At 44.3% G+C, this 19539-nt stretch overlaps 1 protein-coding gene across 2 annotated transcripts in view; it reads left to right on the top strand.

The window, feature by feature from the left end:
- CUNH12orf56 (chromosome unknown C12orf56 homolog) overlaps window positions 1–19539 on the top strand; it is a 58333-nt gene that overhangs the window by 12971 nt on the left and 25823 nt on the right. For both annotated transcript variants that reach the window (XM_040754801.1, XM_040754802.1), the window contains exons 3-6: window positions 1000–1072; window positions 13364–13763; window positions 14409–14482; window positions 16820–16964. In XM_040754801.1, coding sequence (XP_040610735.1) covers window positions 1000–1072; window positions 13364–13763; window positions 14409–14482; window positions 16820–16964 — 692 coding nt within the window. The remainder of the gene's footprint in view (window positions 1–999; window positions 1073–13363; window positions 13764–14408; window positions 14483–16819; window positions 16965–19539) is intronic.

Raw genomic sequence — 19539 nt, 5'->3', positions numbered from 1 at the left:
CTGGCCTTGAGATCAGAGATCTGCCTGCCTCTGCCTCCTGAGTGCTGGGATTAAAGGCGTGCGCCACCGTTCTTGGCCCCATCTGACATTTTTGTGTGGATGTTCTTTGAAACACAGTGCTACCACCGCCACAAGAAGACATGATACACATTATAAGATAAAAACCACTCATCCTTTCCATCATGATAATATTGATGTGCTCTGTATTTTCTGTTGTCCTGTATGCTGTTTGGTTAGGGTATTCCTGTATATAGAGGGACCCCATGGTTCACCTCCTGTGTGACCCCGTGGCTCACCTCCTGTGTGACCCCGTGGTTCACCTCCTGTGTGACCCTGTGGTTCACCTCTGTAGGATCCCATGATTCACCTTTGTAGGATCCCATGATTCACCTCCTGTAGGACCCTATAGGTCACTTCTTAGATGATCTGTTATGTGGTCCTACAGGAAGGAGTAGGCTCACGCCTATCTGACCAGCTGTGTGGAAATAGTCATTACCAAAGTCTTTAATATTAAGGATGATGTCATGACCAAGAGAAGCCAGCAAGCATTAACTGCTAAGGAGTTAAATAAAGGATAATTATTAGGACTGACTTGTATCCTCTTGGGTGAAAGCCCAGGGAATATTTTTTTCATGTGGCAAAGTTGTCCACTCTCCTTCATTATCTGAACAAAGGAAACTCAAATCATAGATCATCCATAGTAAAAAAAAATACCTGGTTTAAATCACCAGACACAGTTATTAGGCCCACTTTTTTTTTCCGGAGGTACAGAGAAAAAGCAGTTTTTTTGTAATGGGGACAAGGAGACTGTACTCGGGCTCTGAAGTAAAGTAGGAACTTGGTCAGCTTTGTGGTTGGTGGAATGTCTGATCCCCAAGTCAACAGAAAGAGGCAGTGACATTGGCAGTAGCATTGTTGTGTCACTACCCTTTAATGACATTAGGTCCTCTTGAACTTTAATTATATAATTAATGACCACATTACATTTTTGTTTTTAAGTCAAGCAAGATAATAATGGACCTAGCTTGTGGAGAAGAAAAGATTCTAGGAGTCTGGAAAAATCCTCTCTCAGGTAAGATTATTTTGACTTGCTGATCAAAACTTATATTGCAGTTTGAATTGTTTTAAAAATACACTTATTTATATTGTATGTGGTGTGTGTGCACCTGAATGTGTGTATGTGAGTGTGTGCACATGTGTGCAAGTGTGTGCATACAAATATATACATGAGTGTGTGCATGTGACTGTGTACCTGTGTGTAGGTGAATGTGTGCGTGCATGTGATTGTGTACATGAGGGTGTGCATGTGTGTGTGAGTGCACATGTAGGCCAGAGGGTACCTTGAAAGAGTAGGTTCTCTCCTACATTGTGGGATGTGGGAACTAAATTTAGGTCATCTGCCTGCCTTGGTGATTGGTACCTTCACCTGCTGAATCATCTCACTGGCTCTCAATTTTATAATACATTTTTCTATTACTTGCTTTAGATTTGTTCTGTGTATTTCATATATACAGCAATAAAAATGTATTTTTAAAAAACTTTCCAAATTAAAATCCAGTTATTTAAAAATGACACAATATGATATTTTTTCTTTTTCACAGAATATATAGATGTCACAATGTCACTTTAGTAGATTAAAGTTGAATTAAAAATAATTATTGACCTTGAACTCTGTGTAGAGCAAAATGTTAGGACTTGTAACATTTCTCTTGGTTTTGCTTTTTCTCATATGGAACTAGGGATGACCTTGAACTCCTGATTCCCCTGTCTTTACCTCACTAGTGTATGGATTACAGGCTACCATACCTTTTTAGAAAATGCCATGGTGCTGGGGACCAAACCCAGGACTTTCTGCATTTGAGGCAAGCACTCTTCCAAGTGGGCTACATCCCTAGCCCTGAGCTCTGTAGTGGACACAAAGGCGAATGAGGCATTGTTCTTGTCCTTGAGAAGTCTGACCAGGTTTTATAACGTCTGTACGGAAGTTATGAAATGCTAAACATGCTAAGTGCTCCAAATGAGTTAGCACATAGTTCTTGTCCTTGAGAAGTCTAGCCAGGTTTTATAACGTCTGTATGGAAGTTATGAAATGGTAAATATGTTAGGTACTCTAGATGAATTGAAGCAATTTGTCTAAGAGATTTAAAGAGGGGGGAATTAAATTCAGTTGTGGGGAGAGGTCAGGGTCCCAGGTGACAGTTGGTAATGGGATAGTTCACAAAGAAATGGGCCATCAAGGAGACTGGCTGTGAAGACTCAGGCAGATAATACATGGAACATGAATTATGCTATGGTGACTCATCTTGATTCTCAACTTGACAAATCAGGGACGAGACCTTAACTCAAGAACTGCCTCCATCAGATGGGACTGTGGGCATGTCTTAGGGAAAATTTCTTGGTTGGTAGTTGATGTAAGAGGGCCCATTCCACTGTGGGCGGTACCATCCCGAGGCAGGTAGGCAAGCCTGGGCTGAACAAGCCCCATGAAGTTATTCAGTAAGCAGCATTCCTCCATGGTTTCTGTTTCAGGTTCCTGCCCACATTTCCCAGTGGTGGGCTTGTTACCTTGACGTATAAACCAAATAAGCCCTTTCCTCCCCTTAGTCACTTTTGGCCATAGTATTTATCACAGCAATAGAAAAGAAAACTAATGCGGGGTATAAGCAGTGCTATGTGGTCTCAAAATAGAACATGAAGGTAAAATTGGTCTCATACTTTAGAAGGCCTTTAAAAATTTTTTGTTTTATTATTTATTTATGTGTATGTGTTTTCGTGGAGGCTAGAAGACGACATCAGATCCTGACTTCTCTGAAAGTGAAGGAAATGTCAATATAAATTGTAAAAAGATATTGTTTTTATAACTTCAAGTATAATACTATCATACAATGGAGTGTCTGAACCCTAAGGAAAGGGGATTGCTGAATTCTAAGAGCTTCCTGTGCAGAGATAGGTGGGCATGAATTCCTGTGGTAGGAGGAGAAGTTCATATCAGTGCATTATCACAAAATACTGGAAAAAGCGACTTCCTGCCTGGGCAGTGTTAGAAGCGAGTGATTTGTAGGGCAGGTGACCCCGTGGTCTGCAGAGTAGGTGTTGCAGCACGGGGCTGGTCCTCCATGCTCTTTCTCACTTCACTTTCTGTCTTGGGTTGAACCACAGGATCTCCTAGTGTTCTTCTGTTTCAGGTGGGGTTACTATTGCAGTAACGAAACACCACGACCAAAAAGGCAACTTAGATAGTGCCTTAGTCAATGATCTATTGCTGTGAAAAGACATCATGACCACAGCTCTTATTAAGGGAAGCATTTAACTGGGGCTGTCTTGCAGTTTAAGAGGTTTAGTCCAGCTGGGTGGTAGTGGTACCTACATTTAATCCCAGCACTTAAGAGGCAGAAGCAGGTGCATCTCTGTGAGTTCCAGGACAGCCTGATCTACAAAGTGAGTTTTCGACTAGTCAGGACTACATGGTGAGACCCTGCCTCAAAACATACAAACATATTTTCTGTGAACTATTCCCAGGTGTGGAACACACTCATCAAGGGGTTGGTTCTGTTTCCCCACACTGCACTGTATTGCAGGGCATTTGTTTACATTGTGTGAAGATGTGTTGTGACTGGTTTAATAAAAAGCTGAACAGCCAATAGAGGGGCAGGAGAGGATAGGCGGGACTTCCGGGGAGAGAGGGGAACTTAGTAGATCTTTGGGGCAGCAATAAGAGGGAACTTGTTTACTTAGCCCGTGTGCTGATTTGTCATGGCTCAGCAAGGGAGGACCACTGAAGATCCTAGGCAATGTGGGTACTTTGATACCCACCCCCTTGGCATCAGCTTTGGAGCACTGCCCGTCCAAGTTGAGTCAGGGCTCCAGTTTGCTGGTAATGAAGACCACCCTGAAGTACAGAAGGACTCTAGTCACCAATGCTATTTTGTCTGTTACATAAAAGCTGCAGGGCATACATTATCCTGATAACGGTGCCAAGCATCCAGGACAAGGTTTGTCAGTCCACTTGAAGAGCTGGTTTCCCCGAGGCACTCCTGTTGAGCACCGCTGCTGAGGTTGAGTTGGTTACAGGGACCTAAATTTGCTCATTAGTAAGTCAGAGTCTGGAAGGTTCACATAACTTTCCAAGGTGAGATTGCTGCTTGCCTAGCGCGTGCTTGGCTGGGCCGTGCGAGGAGACAGCCTGGGTCAGCTGGATTGTGAAGTAAAGCTGACCTGGAGTAAGAGCAGAGCCCTGTGGCTTCCCAAGCCTGGCTGTGTCCCTTCATCTCTGTTGCAGGCTACCAAATCCTCAGCTCTTCATCTCTGTCCCAAGCTACTGAATCCTCAGCTTTGGCTGTGACTTTGCTGGCTCTCGGGAAGATTCTGATAGTGAGCCCCAAGGCTGGGTAATTACTGTCCTGCATAGTCTACAGTATGTCAGTCATCTTGACTCTGCTCCCCGCACCCCCTATCTCCCTCTCCTTCTGTTTTTCCTCCCCCCACCCCACTGAGGATGGAACTCATCACCTTGTGCCCGATAGATAAACACACACCCACTGAGCCACCCACCTTCAGCACCAGCTTCCCTTTCCTCACTGTAGATCCCCTGGAACAAGCCTGGGTTTCTCCATCAGCATTGCTGAACCTGCATCCATCCCAATTCCATTCTTAGTAACACTCCCTTCCCTGACCGGCTCCTGCCAGCAGCACAAATCATCTTTTCACAACCCCCCACCCCCTGTCTTTTCAAGACAGGGTTTCTCTGTATGGCCTTGGAGGCTGTCCTGGAACTGGCTCTGTAGACCAGGCTGGCCTCGAACTCACAGAGATCCACTTGCCTCTGCCTCCCTACTGCTAGGACTGAAGGTGTGTGCCACCACTGCCCGGCGATAACATTTGTTTCTTGATTAAAATCATTTGGTGGCGTCCAGTGCACTGGATGTCTACTGTATAGGTGCCCTGGGCCCTCACCTGTTGCTTAGAGCCCCAGCTTTGTCCCTTGTCACTTCCCAACTAGTCACAAGGGCAAGGCATGCCCCCCTGTTCCATCTGTTCCCCTCTAACAAGGCTGTGACTGTCCCACTGGGATAGCTGACTGAAAAATACCCAGCCTAGTCCGGGGATCAGTGGTTCTGAAAACATGGCAGCTTATGTGTCCCTACCCGTGGAATCCGGGAGTCTCTAAATAAAGGGCGTAGGGACAGAGGTGTCTGTTTTCTGAGCGTGTTCTGGCAGTGTCGTGTCCGTAATTAACCATAGGGATCAGGAGCCTAAACAAAAGGTGAAAAACACTAATTAGAGGACCAGAGGATGCCCACAGGTGCGGAGCTCAGCACCTCTTAGATGTAGGCTGGAGCCTAATTATGAAAAGCTGCCGGTCAGAATGAGGCTGCTATCTTGGGACATCAGACTTACATAAGTGCAGTCACTTTCAGGAGAGTGATAAGCAACATGGTGCCCAGGGATGGAAGGCCGACAAGTGATCTCTGGAGATGAGATGAGCGTTTAGGCTTCTCTCTCCCTAGGATAACTTCGTTATAAGTTCCACATATTTGTGGATCTTACAAAAGAAAACACAGTTTTTAATTTTTTTAAAAAAATTCACTTGTGTCTGAGTGAGCATATGTTTTTTGTGGGGGTGTGCCTTTGTATGTGTGGAAGCCAGAGAAAGATGTCAGATACTGTCCTTTGAAACAGGAACTCTCACTTCACCTGGAACTAAGCTGATGGCTGGTCAGCCTTAAGGATTCACCTTTTTCTGTCCCCCAGCTCCCGAGGTTCTGGGCGTTTTAACTCAGTTTTCCATGCTGGGGCAGCAAGCATCCTTATCTTCTGTAAACCTGGGAGTCAGGGGGATGAAGACAGGGGTCTCCTGTGGTTTCTTCTGTGGTTTGTTTATGTAATCTTGGATCGTTCAGGACAGCAACTAGTTCCCACCTCCCTGGTGGCCGTTTCTAGAGATGCCACTTGAACAAGTCTGTGCAACATCTGTAAGCTGAAGGCATGTGGTCTACATCATGTGATGCACACGTTTAAAGGCAGACTCTAAATGTGGAAAGTGTGATGTGTGACATATGATCTCATGTGATGTAGCAGCAGCAATATAGACTGTAGGTTTCTTACACATAGGGCTTTGGATATGTACTTCAGGCTTAAGTGACTGAGTGTCTCACACAGATGGTGCACCTTGCCATTGCAGTCCACAGACAGAGGAACTTTAACACCCAGGGTACAAACCCCACGAGTGCAAAGATATTCTGTCTTCTTTCTGCTGTGTCCATACTGGCCTCTTTCCCAAGACTCCATTGCAAGTGCATCCTCCTTTAACTGAACAAGTATTACAAAACAAGAAAGAAGGAAATAGTGTTGTTAGGGCGGAACTCACTGAAATAAATGACAATATAGGGGCTGGAGAAATGGCTCGGTAGGTAAGAAGGCTTGCTGCTCTTGCAGAAAACTGGAGTTACTTCCCAGCATCAGTGTTGGGTGGCTCACAACCGCCTGTGACTCCAGCTCCTGTGGTTCAAGTACCACCTTAGGGCTCCTGTGGGTACCCACACACATGTACACATCTGTATGCATAATAAAAATTGTCACTCTTTTAAAATAGGAATAGCGACAGTAGAAAACATGAACTCTTCATTCCCTTTTCCTCTTGACAATCATAAGGTCCTTTTCTTTATTCTGAGTATTGTCAGCAATGGCAAGCATCTTGGAGAAGGATGGGGGCTCCTCGCTTTCATATATACTGAATTTCCATCGTATTGTGACAGTACATGAATTCAGGAGACAAAGACTCGGTGATCTTTGGAATTCGGTCACTATGTGAAAGCCAAGCACTCAGCAGTGTTTGCTCACCTCGGTGCATGTTCCCGACAGCTGCTTAGCCCTCACTTTGGAACTCAATGCCTTGTACACACCCTTGAATATTTACAGTGCTGCATTACCTAAGAGGAACTGTTTTTGGTGACTATTTCATAACTTCCACATAGGTGTTGTTATGAGTTAATATGGCTGATGCCTAAATTTTAAACAAGTTACACGTTGGGTCCCAGCCCCCAAGGGATCTCCGTGAGTTGCTTGTTAGCCAATAACCTGTTTTCTAGTCCCGGCTTACAGTCCCTGCCTTGCATGAACTCTTACACCTGGGGTTTTTCCACTGAGCTGTAAGTCTGCATTTAAGGCTGCTCCCTCCTTGCAATAAACACACACACATACACACACACACACACACACACACACACACACACACACATTCTCTTAGCACAAACGGCTAGACATCTTGTCTTTGATTTAAATCTCCAGTCCCCCCCCCCCATACATTAGACATGCTCATGGCACAGGTGCCACAGTAACATTTTAAACAATTGTTGCCACAGACTTTAAGGTGAGGAGAGGGACCTGCTGGTTATTACTTAGAATGGTCCACAGTATTATACAGGAATGGATGCTGTTTGTTTAAAATTAACCTACGCCATGGGCTGGATGGATGGTTCAGTAGTTGACAGCACTGGCTGCTTTTGCAGAGAACACAGGTTCAATTCCCAGCACCCATGTGGTAGCTCAGAACTGTTTGGAACTCCATTTCCAAAGGATCTGATGCCCTCTTATGGCCTGCACTGGGCACACATGTGGTGCACAGATAGACACGCAAGTAAAATGCCTATGCACATATGTATTAAAATAAAATACTTAGGAAAACCCTAATCAATATGAAACTAATATAAAAATTAATTTAAAAACTAGTATTAGAAAATTGCCTTTCTGGTTTTGTGGAGGTTATAATCCGATGAGAGAGAAAGGCACCTTTACTATAAGAAGATAAACCACTAGCTTAAGACATAAAAGGTGATGTTAATAGCTGGCACTTAAGTTCCCGGTGTTTCAAACTGTGGGTATTTTCATATCTATTCCTTATAGAAACCTTTGCAATTAGTGCCACTATTGTTCCTCTTTTAAATTAGGGGTTCGGGGACAAGTAAAGCATCAAATACCAAAATTACCACTTTAAAATGTGTGTGTGTGTGTGTGTGTGTATCTGTGTGTGTGTGAGTGTGTGTGTGAGTGTGTGTGTGAGTGTGTGTGTGTGTGTGTTGGTGTGTGTATACTCATGCATGTGTAGGTGCTTGTGGACATCAGAAATGCCACTGGACTGCTGAGCTGGAATAAAGGTGGTTGTAACAGATCTCTGGTCTTCTTCTGCAAGAGCAACAAGTAGCTCTCAGCAACTACGGAGCCATCGAAAGATCTAATTGGCTTTTATTTGTGATTTAGAACCAACCACCTCCTCATTCTAGGAAGTGAAATTACTCTGATGAACAGACAGAAAACAAAGACCGTGTTGGTCTTCACGGCGTCTGTGGAGGGTGAAAGCAGACCATCCTCCGGAGGATGAGTGAAGTTGAGTTTGGTTTGAGGGCACCTAACACAAGTCACTGCATTCCAGCTGGAGTCTCACACAGGGGGATAGTCCCACGCAGCGCCCTCCAGTGCTTAGCAGAGATCATGTGCCACACAGCAAAGTAAATAAATGAATGGCACATAAAACTGTCTTTACTCCAACAGGTACTTCCGTATTTTTCAGAAGGACCCAACAGCAAGCCTTGCATTTGGTGCATATAGTGTCAGTTGGGGTCACTGTCCCCTTCTGACTAGATAGGATTACCTCAAATCTACCCTTGTGGCCCACTACGCCCATGCCATCTCCAGTGGAAGTTCAAAATGTCCCCAAGTTGGCTGGGAATTCCCAGTGGGGTCACTGTCACAGTCGCCTTTGATCTCTGATAGATTCGTTCATTGCTTCATGTCCCCGTCCACCACCTCGATCTGGATGCCCATCGTTTGGTGCTGGCTGTCCCCCACTCTTCCTTTTCATGCTGACTGAACCCCCACACCTTCCCACCGTGTGTGGGAGAGTCAGGATCCCTTTGGGTCTCACAGGACGGCTTTCCATCCGGTGACTCCCTGCATCTCAGGTTTTCTAGCTTATGTGCTCTGTGGCAGGGCACAGGAAATGGATGGGGTCGAGAGTGGAGAAGGTAAAGGTGAGAGACCCATTCTGAGGAAGGAGCTGATATTCCACAACACTAAGAAAGCAGAAGGCTATGAGTTAAAGGAAGCTTTGGAAAAGAAAACCCTCATGTTTTCCCTTGCTTTTTTCCCCTTTTACAGTATCCACTAACGGTTACAGTCAGTCAGGTTACCCTAAAATGAGGGAGTCCTTTCAGTGCAAGTATTGGGACTCCAAGAAGACCCCAAGAGTCCATCATAAAAAGTGCCATTGCAGGGTGTGGTGGTGCAGAGAGGCAGGTGGATCTCAGTTCAAGGCCAGCCTGGTCTATATTGACCTTCAGGCTAACCAGTGGTACATAGTGAGACCATGTCTCAGAAACCAAAATAATGACAAAACCTAACATCCAATGAAGTGGTTTTTTGTATGTGTGCTGATTTGAAAGACAATGACCTCTAAATGGAGTGCCACTAATAGGAGGTGTGGCCTTGTTGGAGTAGATGTGGCCTTGTTAAAGGAAGTGTGTCATGATGGAGGCGGGCTTTGAGGTCTCCTATGCTCAAGATTCTGTTCAGTGTCTCAGAGTGCTTCTTATTGCCTGTGAGTCAAGATGTTAGGACTCTCAGCTCCATCTCCAGCAGCATGCCTGCCTGCACGCTGCCTTACTTTATGATGATAATGGACTAAACCTCTGAACTGTAAGCTGCCACCCGTTAAATATTTTCCTTTATAAGAGTTGCCATGGTCAGCCGGGCGGTGGTGGTGCACGCCTTTAATCCCAGCACTCGGGAGGCAGAGGCAGGCGGATCTCTGTGAGTTCAAGGCCAGGCTCGACCGACAGCCTCCAAAACAATACAGAGAAACCCTGTCTCGTAAAACCAAAAAAAAAAAAAAAAAAAAAAAAAAGAGTTGCCATGGTCATGGTGTCTCTTCACAGCAGGATGACATTGGCAGGGTGCCATTTCTGAAAGCAAAAGAGCACATGAAGAGATAGCCACGCCCTATCTCCATTAGTCAGTAGCTGTAGCCAGCGTATTCGTTACCTTTTCCATTGCTGTGACAAAATGCTTGACAGGGATGACTTAAGGAAGGAGGAGTATATTATGGCTCATGGTTTTAAAAGTTTTGGTCCACCAGGGAGGGAAAAGCACAGCAAAGAGGCTCAGTCTTTGGTGGTGGCAGTCTTTGGTAGCTGTTCACATCGTGGTAGACCAGGGAACAGGCCAGAACCAAGGCCAGGGTATGGCTTTCAAAGGTCTACCTTTGTGACCTACTTTTACCATCCAGGCCCCATGACCAAAGGGCTCCGTAGCCTTCAAAATGGCGCCATAGATAGGGAGTGAGCCCTAAAAAGGACACTTCAGATTCAAACCACAACAGCAGGTGAGGTCTGGTCACTCCCCTCTCATGATTAGCCTTGCATTTACATGAAGTAGCTTTCAGAGTCGAGGACTGCTGAAACTGGTGGTGCTCCCCACTACTGAATTCTAGGCATCATATTTAATAGTCATTTCTGTTAAGAGAAGCTTTTTCTTGAGAGAAGCCTTTCCGCCAGCCTGGTTCCAGATCCGCATCAGTCCCAGATAAACACACAGGAGGCTATATTAATTATGAAGCTGTTGGCCTTGTTTGTCTCTTACTGGCTAGCTCTGCCTTAAGTAATTACCCCATAATTGTTAATCTAAGTATGTTTCTTACCGGAGAATAGTTCCCGGCGTCCTATCCCCATGGCGTCACATGTTGACTCTCTTGTGTTTCCCCTTCCCAGAATCCTCCTCGACTCCTAGTCCCTCCTATCTAGGTTTTCTATTGGCCAGACAGTACTTTATTGACAAATGCACAGGCAAATAACAGGACTTCCCCAACATCTCCTCTTTTCTGTTTAAACAAAAGAAAGGTCTTAATTTTAACATAGTCAAATTGTATATGACAGAACAGTTATCAAGTAAGAACATAGTTACAATATTTTAGCAAGATTTAAAGAAAATATCATCCATCCCATCCTTGTGAGTCAAAAGTTCTATATGTATCTTTTATCATAACTAAGGAAAACTATAATTATAACTATCTGTCTTCAACTCCATCAAAGACCACAGAAGGATAATATATAAACACTAGGATTGACAGAGACATCTTACTGCCTGGACAGTCACCCGAAGTTCCTCTGTAATGTTGGGGCATCCATCTTCAGCCCATAGGCCACAATGTGTCTGGAACACTTCTCAGCAAAGCAGGAAATTTCAAACTGTCCATCTGTGTTGGCAGTCTGTCAGTCATTTTTCTTTGTCCTGCAGAATGTCTTGTAGACTCTTCATCAAGCAGGAACCCTGTAAGACTGAGTTCAGTAGTCACTTTCCTGTGGGTCCTGCATGTCCAGATGATACAACAACAGTCAAACAATCTAGGCAAGAGCAGTTTCTTGCCCAAATGGCTAATCTTGCCATGTTGAAAGCAAACTTTATAACGAGTTTCTTCGATGCCCATCTTCCTCTCAGACGTAATTGGTGCTGCCAGGAGCAGACATTTCTCATTGTCAAGACAAACCCTAAACCATTTTAAATGCCATGTTCTGAAGGTCTTTAAGAGGTTTGAAGACTGTCCATCTCAAATGTATTTTTGTATATCTAGAAACCTAACTTATGTAACTAGAAATTCTATTATAAGTAACTATCTATAGTCTGTATTCAATTATGCATTACGTTGTAAAAGATCAGTATAAGCACAATACTTAATCAAGAGGAGAAATATAAGCATCACAAAATTGACCTTGATTTTGTCTCAATAAATGAAAAACAATACCCATACCATAATTCCCCTTTTTACCATTAAAAAAGATTGGCTGTGATCACTAGCCAATTATAAACAATCCCATTTAAATGAAAACAAAGATTTATAAACAAGATGGGAATTAGGACGTCGCTCATTCCAAACTGCTTCCTGCTGGAAGGGGGCGCTGTTCATACCATGGGGATCATGACAAGACTCAGAAACCTGTATAAGTCCGTATTTTCGGGGTCTGTAAAGCTGCATCATTTTAGCTGTCTCAATAGTTGGAACACCTGGTCCACTGCTTCTGGGGGTCTTGGTTCATCGAACCACAGAAACCTGGAAGGAATCCTCAGCTTTTCATTTTCTGTGGAAACATAAATAAAATCTCCTTTTCCGAGTAACATATCCTTATACTTAAATTTTGAAGTCAAGGCATTTTCAAAAGATATAAGTTGAATTAATTTAGCAGCATTTATAATCAAGTGTACTTTAGCAGCTGTTCCTTCCTTAGCAATCAAAAAACTGAAAAACACAATAGCGTACAGTATCCAGACTCTCTGTGTATTTTCCATCTTTACGTGGCTTATTTATTTATCTATTATTACTTTATTTCTTTTACTTTTGTTTTTCTCTGAGACAGGGTTTCTCTTTGGAAATCCGCCTGCCTCTGCCTCTGGAGTAAATCCTACCGGCGTGTGCCACCACAACGCTGGCTTTTCTATTTATTTACCACTTTGCCGTTTCATTTTCTCTCTCAATCTCACGTATATTTTTAAACACACTGTAAACCTTTAGAGGTTTTTCTTTATCCAAGTCTGACTTTACTGTAAATCTTTACGTTTTTCTGGCCACGCGTCTTATCTGTTAAAACTGCGGCTGTTTTAAACTGCCGTTTCAAGATGGCGGGTGTAAGCGTGACTCCAGCTTACCGCCTCAGTCCATGCTGACATCCAGCAAAAGCTGCCACTTCCAGCTGTACGTACAACTTTTAAATCGTTAGCAGAGTCTCTTAAAACAACCTTGTTGGTTTTTTTTTTTTTTCTTTTTATGCCGAGTCAGAAAGACTCCGGTAAGTGAGCAACGTGAATCTCGGCTTGTCACTAGCAAAACAGAGCACACCTGAGAAAAATGCTGCTACCAAAATCTGTGCTTCTCTCCGTTCTTCTGTTTCTAAAATTCCTTTAAATCTTTTGTCATTCTACGTGGAAATTCAATCCCACTTCTGACACCATTATGTTAAGAGAAGCTTTTTCTTGAGAGAAGCCTTTCCGCCAGCCTGGTTCCAGATCCGCATCAGTCCCAGATAAACACACAGGAGGCTATATTAATTATGAAGCTGTTGGCCTTGTTTGTCTCTTACTGGCTAGCTCTGCCTTAAGTAATTACCCCATAATTGTTAATCTAAGTATGTTTCTTACCGGAGAATAGTTCCCGGCGTCCTATCCCCATGGCGTCACATGTTGACTCTCTTGTGTTTCCCCTTCCCAGAATCCTCCTCGACTCCTAGTCCCTCCTATCTAGGTTTTCTATTGGCCAGACAGTACTTTATTGACAAATGCACAGGCAAATAACAGGACTTCCCCAACACATTTCTACTCACAGGCCCCACCAGGAGAACAGCATGCCGTTCAAGGACTCAACGCCCTGTTCGTCAGACCTCAAGCAGCTGTCCCTTCCTGGCCAAGGTGCCTCTCGGCCTTTGCCTACTCCCTCCAGGAGTTGTCACTCTACAGCAGCTCCCGGCCAGGCTGCCTGCTGGATGTCTTCTGCATCAAACACAAAAGAACCCCAGGAGCCTACAAATCTGAAAGACTCCCCAAGTGACATTCCTGTCAGGGCTGATGGGTACCGGAATGAGGCCTACTCAGGAAATTCTCTCCCAGTTTCTCCTTTCCACAGCAGCTGCAGCCTAGAGAAGGAGTCAGAACTTCATCTGTATGTTATTTCCGAAACCTCATCGATATTTCTGCACTTGAAGAGTTCATGGAACAACTACATTATAGTAAGCGCCCTCACATGCTAGCCTCGGTGGGTTTGATTTTTGGAGGGATGGCAGTGGGGGGGGGCAAACATGCTTTCCTGTTCTCTCCATTTTGGGGACTGAGCCTTGGAATTTACTGATTGTTGTGAAAGTTAAGAATGCACCAGAGAAGTAAGGGGAGGTTTCATTCTGGTGTTTGCGGTAAGGAGACATGCTTACTAATGAATAATGCCTTGGGGGCTGGAGAGCTGACTCAGTGGTAGAGCACTGGCTGCTCTTGCAGAGGCTGGGGTTTGATTCCCAGCACCCACATGGTAGCTCACAACCATCTGTAGCTCAGTTCCAGGGGATCTGATGCCCTTTTCTGGTCTCCTTGCATACATGCAGGCAAAGCAGTCATACATATGAGAGAGAGAGAGAGAGACAGAGAGAGAGACAGAGACGAGGGAGGGAGACAGACAGGGAGAGAGAAAGGAGAGAGAATAATAGTGTCTTAGGGAAAGAGGAAGAACCTGGGTTTTTGAGGAGGCAAGGAAGCAAGGACAGCCATGATGGAGTTTCCCCAGGGGGGTTTGCAGTTATCTGGGTGACACAGAACTCAGATAAAATTCAGATTATTTTTAGCAGGCAAGAACTGTGACAGTCCCTACCCTTTTCCTCTTTCAGAGAGCTACTCTTTCACAAGATTCTCCACGTAGCAGTGAACATGATCACATCATTGAGAATCCAAAGCCATACAGGTAAGGTGTGATGCATGATAGACTCATTGGAGACTTTCTCTGCTCTTCACTTCTTCCAGCTCTAAGCTGTGTATGCGTGTGTGTGTGTGCATGCGTGCGTGTGTGAGCGCGTGTGCGTGCGTGTGCACGTGCTCGTGGTTGACTGCCTTATATATACTCCTACCTCAGCATCTGCCTTATAGACACAGTACTCATTGAGACAAGTTGAGTGTCAGAGGACACAAGGACTAGGGTGCCTGAAACACAGTGACTAGATGTGTGACAGGCATCGTAGAAGGTGCCCCCTGCTCCTTTCCCTTAGAGATAAAACACAGTGAACTTGAGAGTGACTTCTGGCACCAGCCCCCTTTTCCATAAAAACAGCCAACAAATGGCAAGAGTTGCGCCTTTCCTGTAACCACTCTGGATTATCAAGTGGCCCTAGTTGGTGACAGCAAATTCTCTTTCATTACAGTCCAGCTAATGAATGCAGATTTAATTAGAAAATTACCAGTGTTTGCAACCTTTGATGAAAGAATAGATCTATACTGCAATCCTCAGTGGATCAAATCAGAGGAGGGTGTTGGGTCCTTTGGAACTGGAGGTACAGACAGATGGCTGTGAATCATCTCTGGAAGAGGTCCTCTGGAAGAGCAGCCAGTGCTCCTAACCACTGAGCCCTCTCTCTGGCGCTTTATTTAGCACTTTATTTAAATGGTGGCTGAGGTTGATACTATAGTAAATTGTACTCTAAGTTTGTGGAAACTATATTTCTGTTGTTTCTGGAGTCCTTGAGAGAGTATAGAGATCTTATAGTCTTTGAAATTGAAATGCAGATATCAGAGTGAATGATTGGGAGACAGGTCCTCAAACATAGTCCAGTTTTATTTGGAGATGACTTTGTATTAAACACTTGTACCCAGGGTATGTAGTCATTGAAGCATCACAGCCCAGTGGTGCTGCTATCATCCCACTGCACAAACTTGACAACCGAGGTCCTGAGGGCTACGCAACTTTCCCATAGTTTAATAATAGAGCCAATCTAGGATCGGATCTCAGGCCTCGTGCTTCCAATCATTGTTTTTCTGATGGTAGGACTGCTGAAATTGTAACGATAACCTCCAGCTTTCCTACTGGGAAAGACTCCATCCCTTCCTCGGGAAGTTGGGTTTAATACAAAAGGCTCATTGGCTGCCTCAAGAAAAGCTCAGATGCTTTTTAAATAAAGAGACAGGTGGTGACGGGAACCAACATTTCATATAGTGGTAGTGGGGTAAATGACTGTACCCAGAGTTCTGGAGGAGGTGATAAAATTGCTTTTACCTGAAGTCAAGGATGTTAAGAGTCGGCTAATCTATGGGGAACAAGAACTATCTGTCCTGCTGTTGTTTACACACAGATGTTCTAGATAATTACCTTGGGAGCATGAGTAGGTTCTTTCTCTCTCTGACTTACATGCTAAAGCCACAAGGGGTCCCAGCTCAGTCTGCACAGGGCAGCAGAAGCCCCCAGCCTGGAGCTTGCCACACAGCCAGTGAGTGCCCCTTCTGGTGCAAATTACGATGTCTGAGCACATGTGAGGTTCATAAAAAAAATTCATTTGGTGTGTGTATGTGTGTGTGTGTGTGTGTGTGCGCGTGTGCGCGCGCGCATGTGCCATACCTTGTATGTGGAAGACAGAGACTTTTTTTTCTTCAAGACAAAGTTTTTCCTATGTGGCCTTGGCTATCCTGGAATTTACTCTGTAGACCAGGCTGACTTTGAAGTCATAGAGATCCTCCTGCCTCTGCCTCCCAAGTGCTGGGACTAAAGGCGTGCACCACCACTGCCCAGCTGGAAATTTCTTTATAAATATTTTTATTTCAGCAAACGAATTGATGTAAGGAAAACATTAAACAAATGATATTATCCAGGGCTCCTGGACTGTTTTAATGAAGAGTTTGCCAGAGACAACAAGAGCGTGCCAGCCGGTCAAGGACAGGGGTGAAAACTGAGTTAGAGACTGATAGACAGCATTTTATGTGAGTGAGGTTTTTTTGTTTTTTTTGTTTTGTTTTGTTTTTGTTTTTACGAGACAGGGTTTCTCTGTATTTTCAAGGCTGTCTGTCCAGCCCAGCCTCGAACTCACAAAGATCCGCCTGCCTCTGCCTGCTGAGTGCTGGCATTAAAGGCATGCGCCACCACCGCCCGGTTATGAGTGAGGTTTTGCTGCTAATCAGTACTAAGGTGAGCAGTTCAAAGTTCAGCTGGGATTCTAATGGTCACAAACTTATATAGAATTGTCAATAATTGTGGTATTTGTGAATGGCAGCTCCTTACTTTTTACATGAATCTTTGTATGTGTGTGTGTTTCTGTAGATCCGAGGAGAAAATTAAGCACTTCAGTCAACTGAAATCTGAGCTTTTCCTTCAAGACAACACTTTGAGGGAGATTCTGTGTGTGGTCACAGAACTTAGACTAGCAGCCCAGAGAAATTTCATCCTGAAAAGACTTTTCTGGAAAGTAAGTATTTTACTCTTCATGTTTAAAACTTGTTTTATCTGCTTATCAAATTTAAATGTAAATTAAAGCAGAAGTACAAGTTGTAGTCGTGTTTTAATATTTAAGATTTTGTGATGTAATCAATATTACGTATGCGTATGGGGAGAAGATGGACCGAAAGGGGAGCCACCGTACGAAGTATGAAGCAGGTTGAGTTGATGGTGTAGAGGGAAAGCCTTTGGCAGTGAGATGGAGGAGAAGGGGACTTTAACAAGCTTTTCTACACGTTTTCCTTTAGTAAGAATAAATACTTGCCCTGGCCCGCGGGGTCAGTCAACGGGGACCTTAGGGGAGGGAGTGAGAATGGGGGGACAAGAGACGCAGGAGATGGAGACAAGACAGGATTCTGATCAAGTCTCGTTTATTGAAAGTACCAACAGGGCTTAAGTAGGGCAGGTAGAAGAAGGGCGGGGGAGCAGAAGTTCTCCTTGGCAGGATATGTTCCAAGGACACAAGTCTGCAGCTGGGGGAGTCTGGACTACAGGCCAGGTGGCAGAAGGGTATGAGAGCCTGGACTGCAGGCCTTGAAAATATGCTGTACAGGAAGATAAGCAGACACAGAGAAACAGAAACTTAACTAAGTGTTAGTCTCTAGGAATACAGTAGGAATATTAAGATGGCTTCTATTATGCTATCCTTATTTGGGGCCCTCCATAGGTCCCCCTTTTTTGTATAAAGTAAAAAGGCCATAAGCTGGGATATCCTTGAGGGGGCCATGCCTGTCTTAGGTCAGAGGATCTTCTGGATCAGGAGTGTACGATAGCCCTACCCGTCATTGGAGATGATATCTCATGATGAGCATTCCTGTCTTAGGAGGCTATTAGGATGGGTCACTCTCTGTCCTTCCTCTGTTGCCCGTCATTGGCTAACCAGTCCAGCTCACCAAGGAGGAGATGAATCAAAAGTGATCTCATAGCTACATAATTTATGTAGTATGTGATTAAGGTTCATCACAGCCGTCTCCCATATTGGCCATGTCAAGATGGTGATAGTGCACCTGTATAGGCTGCGTCTTGATAGCATCCATTTGACTCTTAACGAAAGCCATCAGCTTATTAAAGAGAAAAGGTCCTAGTGATAGGAGAATTAATAAGCCAAGCAGGGGGCCTAACAAGGGAAGAAGATAGGGCAGAAGTCCACTCCAAGCACTCCAAATGGGCTGATCAAACAGTTCTCTGCAGCGTTTCTCAAACTCCTCTTGGTGTTTTTGATTCAGTCTCGGACAATGCCTGATTTATTGGCATAAAACCAGCATTTTTCCTGCAAAGTCAAACATATACCTCCCTTGTCTGCTGTAAGCAAATCTAGGCCTCTCCTATTCTGCAGGGTTACCTCTGCTAGGGAGTCAGCTTGGTCCTGAAGGTCCTGAACTGACCTGTAAATAGTCTACATCATCAAAAAGCTGCTGAGGTAGCTTGGGATATGTTTGTACAGCTACTCCCACGCCTGTGGAGCTGGTGCCTAATGCTCCTGATACTCCAAGTCCGACTAACAGGGGAATGAGTTGGATTGCCCTCTTCTGCCTGGGAATAAGATAATCCATGCTAGGCATTGGAATGGGCTCACTCCCTGGTATAAATTCTGTATCTGGAAGAAGGGTGGCTAATACACATAACCCTGTCCAATTGGCAGGTAGCATGGAGTAAGCCATCCCATTTCCACACACCAAAACTTGTTCAGGCTCAGAACAAAGTGCTGTGGACACATTAATTACTGAAGAGCAGGAGGTAAATGACGCTTGTCCTCCATCTATATCAAAGCTATTATTTTTTAAATGTTTATAAAAGCATAGGGAATGATTAAATCCTGTGGGTTGTATCTTAAAAGGAATGCTAAGCAAACAATTATTATCTGGCAGGGAACCATCAATAGGTACTGAGAAATTTTGTAACACTGGAATTGCCAGAGGCCATGAGGTTCCCACGGTCAAACATAACCAGCAATCCCTAGCCAAATGGGGATTAGTGATATTTAAAGCATAATGGGTAACAGACAATATTTCTGAGGTCTGAGGGTCAATATCCATGCCTTTAGACTTGGGAAATAATAATGGGTAATAATCTTTATGAGGAATCATGGAGTCAATTATATGTTGAATCTTTTCTTGGACCTTGGCTTCTCTGACCATATCTGTTGGGCCTCCATCAGAAACATGAATGGGAGCTACCTTGTTCCAGCATGTTGGCTTTCCTGGAGCAGCTCGGCAGGAGGCTGCAGCATATTTATAATTGCCAAGCACCTGGGGGTTAATAGACAATCTCCTCAACACTGCCAGAAAAGTTCTTAAGGGTATGGCAGTAAAATAAGTAAGACCATTATGTGTGCATTCTTGGAATGAGCTGAAGCACATAGCATTCATTTGGTCCACAGAATTGCATCCTACTGGACATGGTCCCGTTTGTCCATTGAGCTTAGGAATGATTTTAGGTTTATTAACGCATACCCAGTTTTGATCAAAGCCTCCATTCCTAGCAGGTACTATAATTAGATAGGCCATTTTATTTCCGCAGTCAGTGTGTCTAGTGTAAGTGCTACT

Source organism: Mesocricetus auratus, unplaced genomic scaffold, assembly GCF_017639785.1.
Source record: "Mesocricetus auratus isolate SY011 unplaced genomic scaffold, BCM_Maur_2.0 Super-Scaffold_100011, whole genome shotgun sequence".
In the NCBI taxonomy this organism is placed as follows: domain Eukaryota; kingdom Metazoa; phylum Chordata; class Mammalia; order Rodentia; family Cricetidae; genus Mesocricetus; species Mesocricetus auratus.
This window is presented reverse-complemented; position numbering and strand designations above follow the sequence as displayed.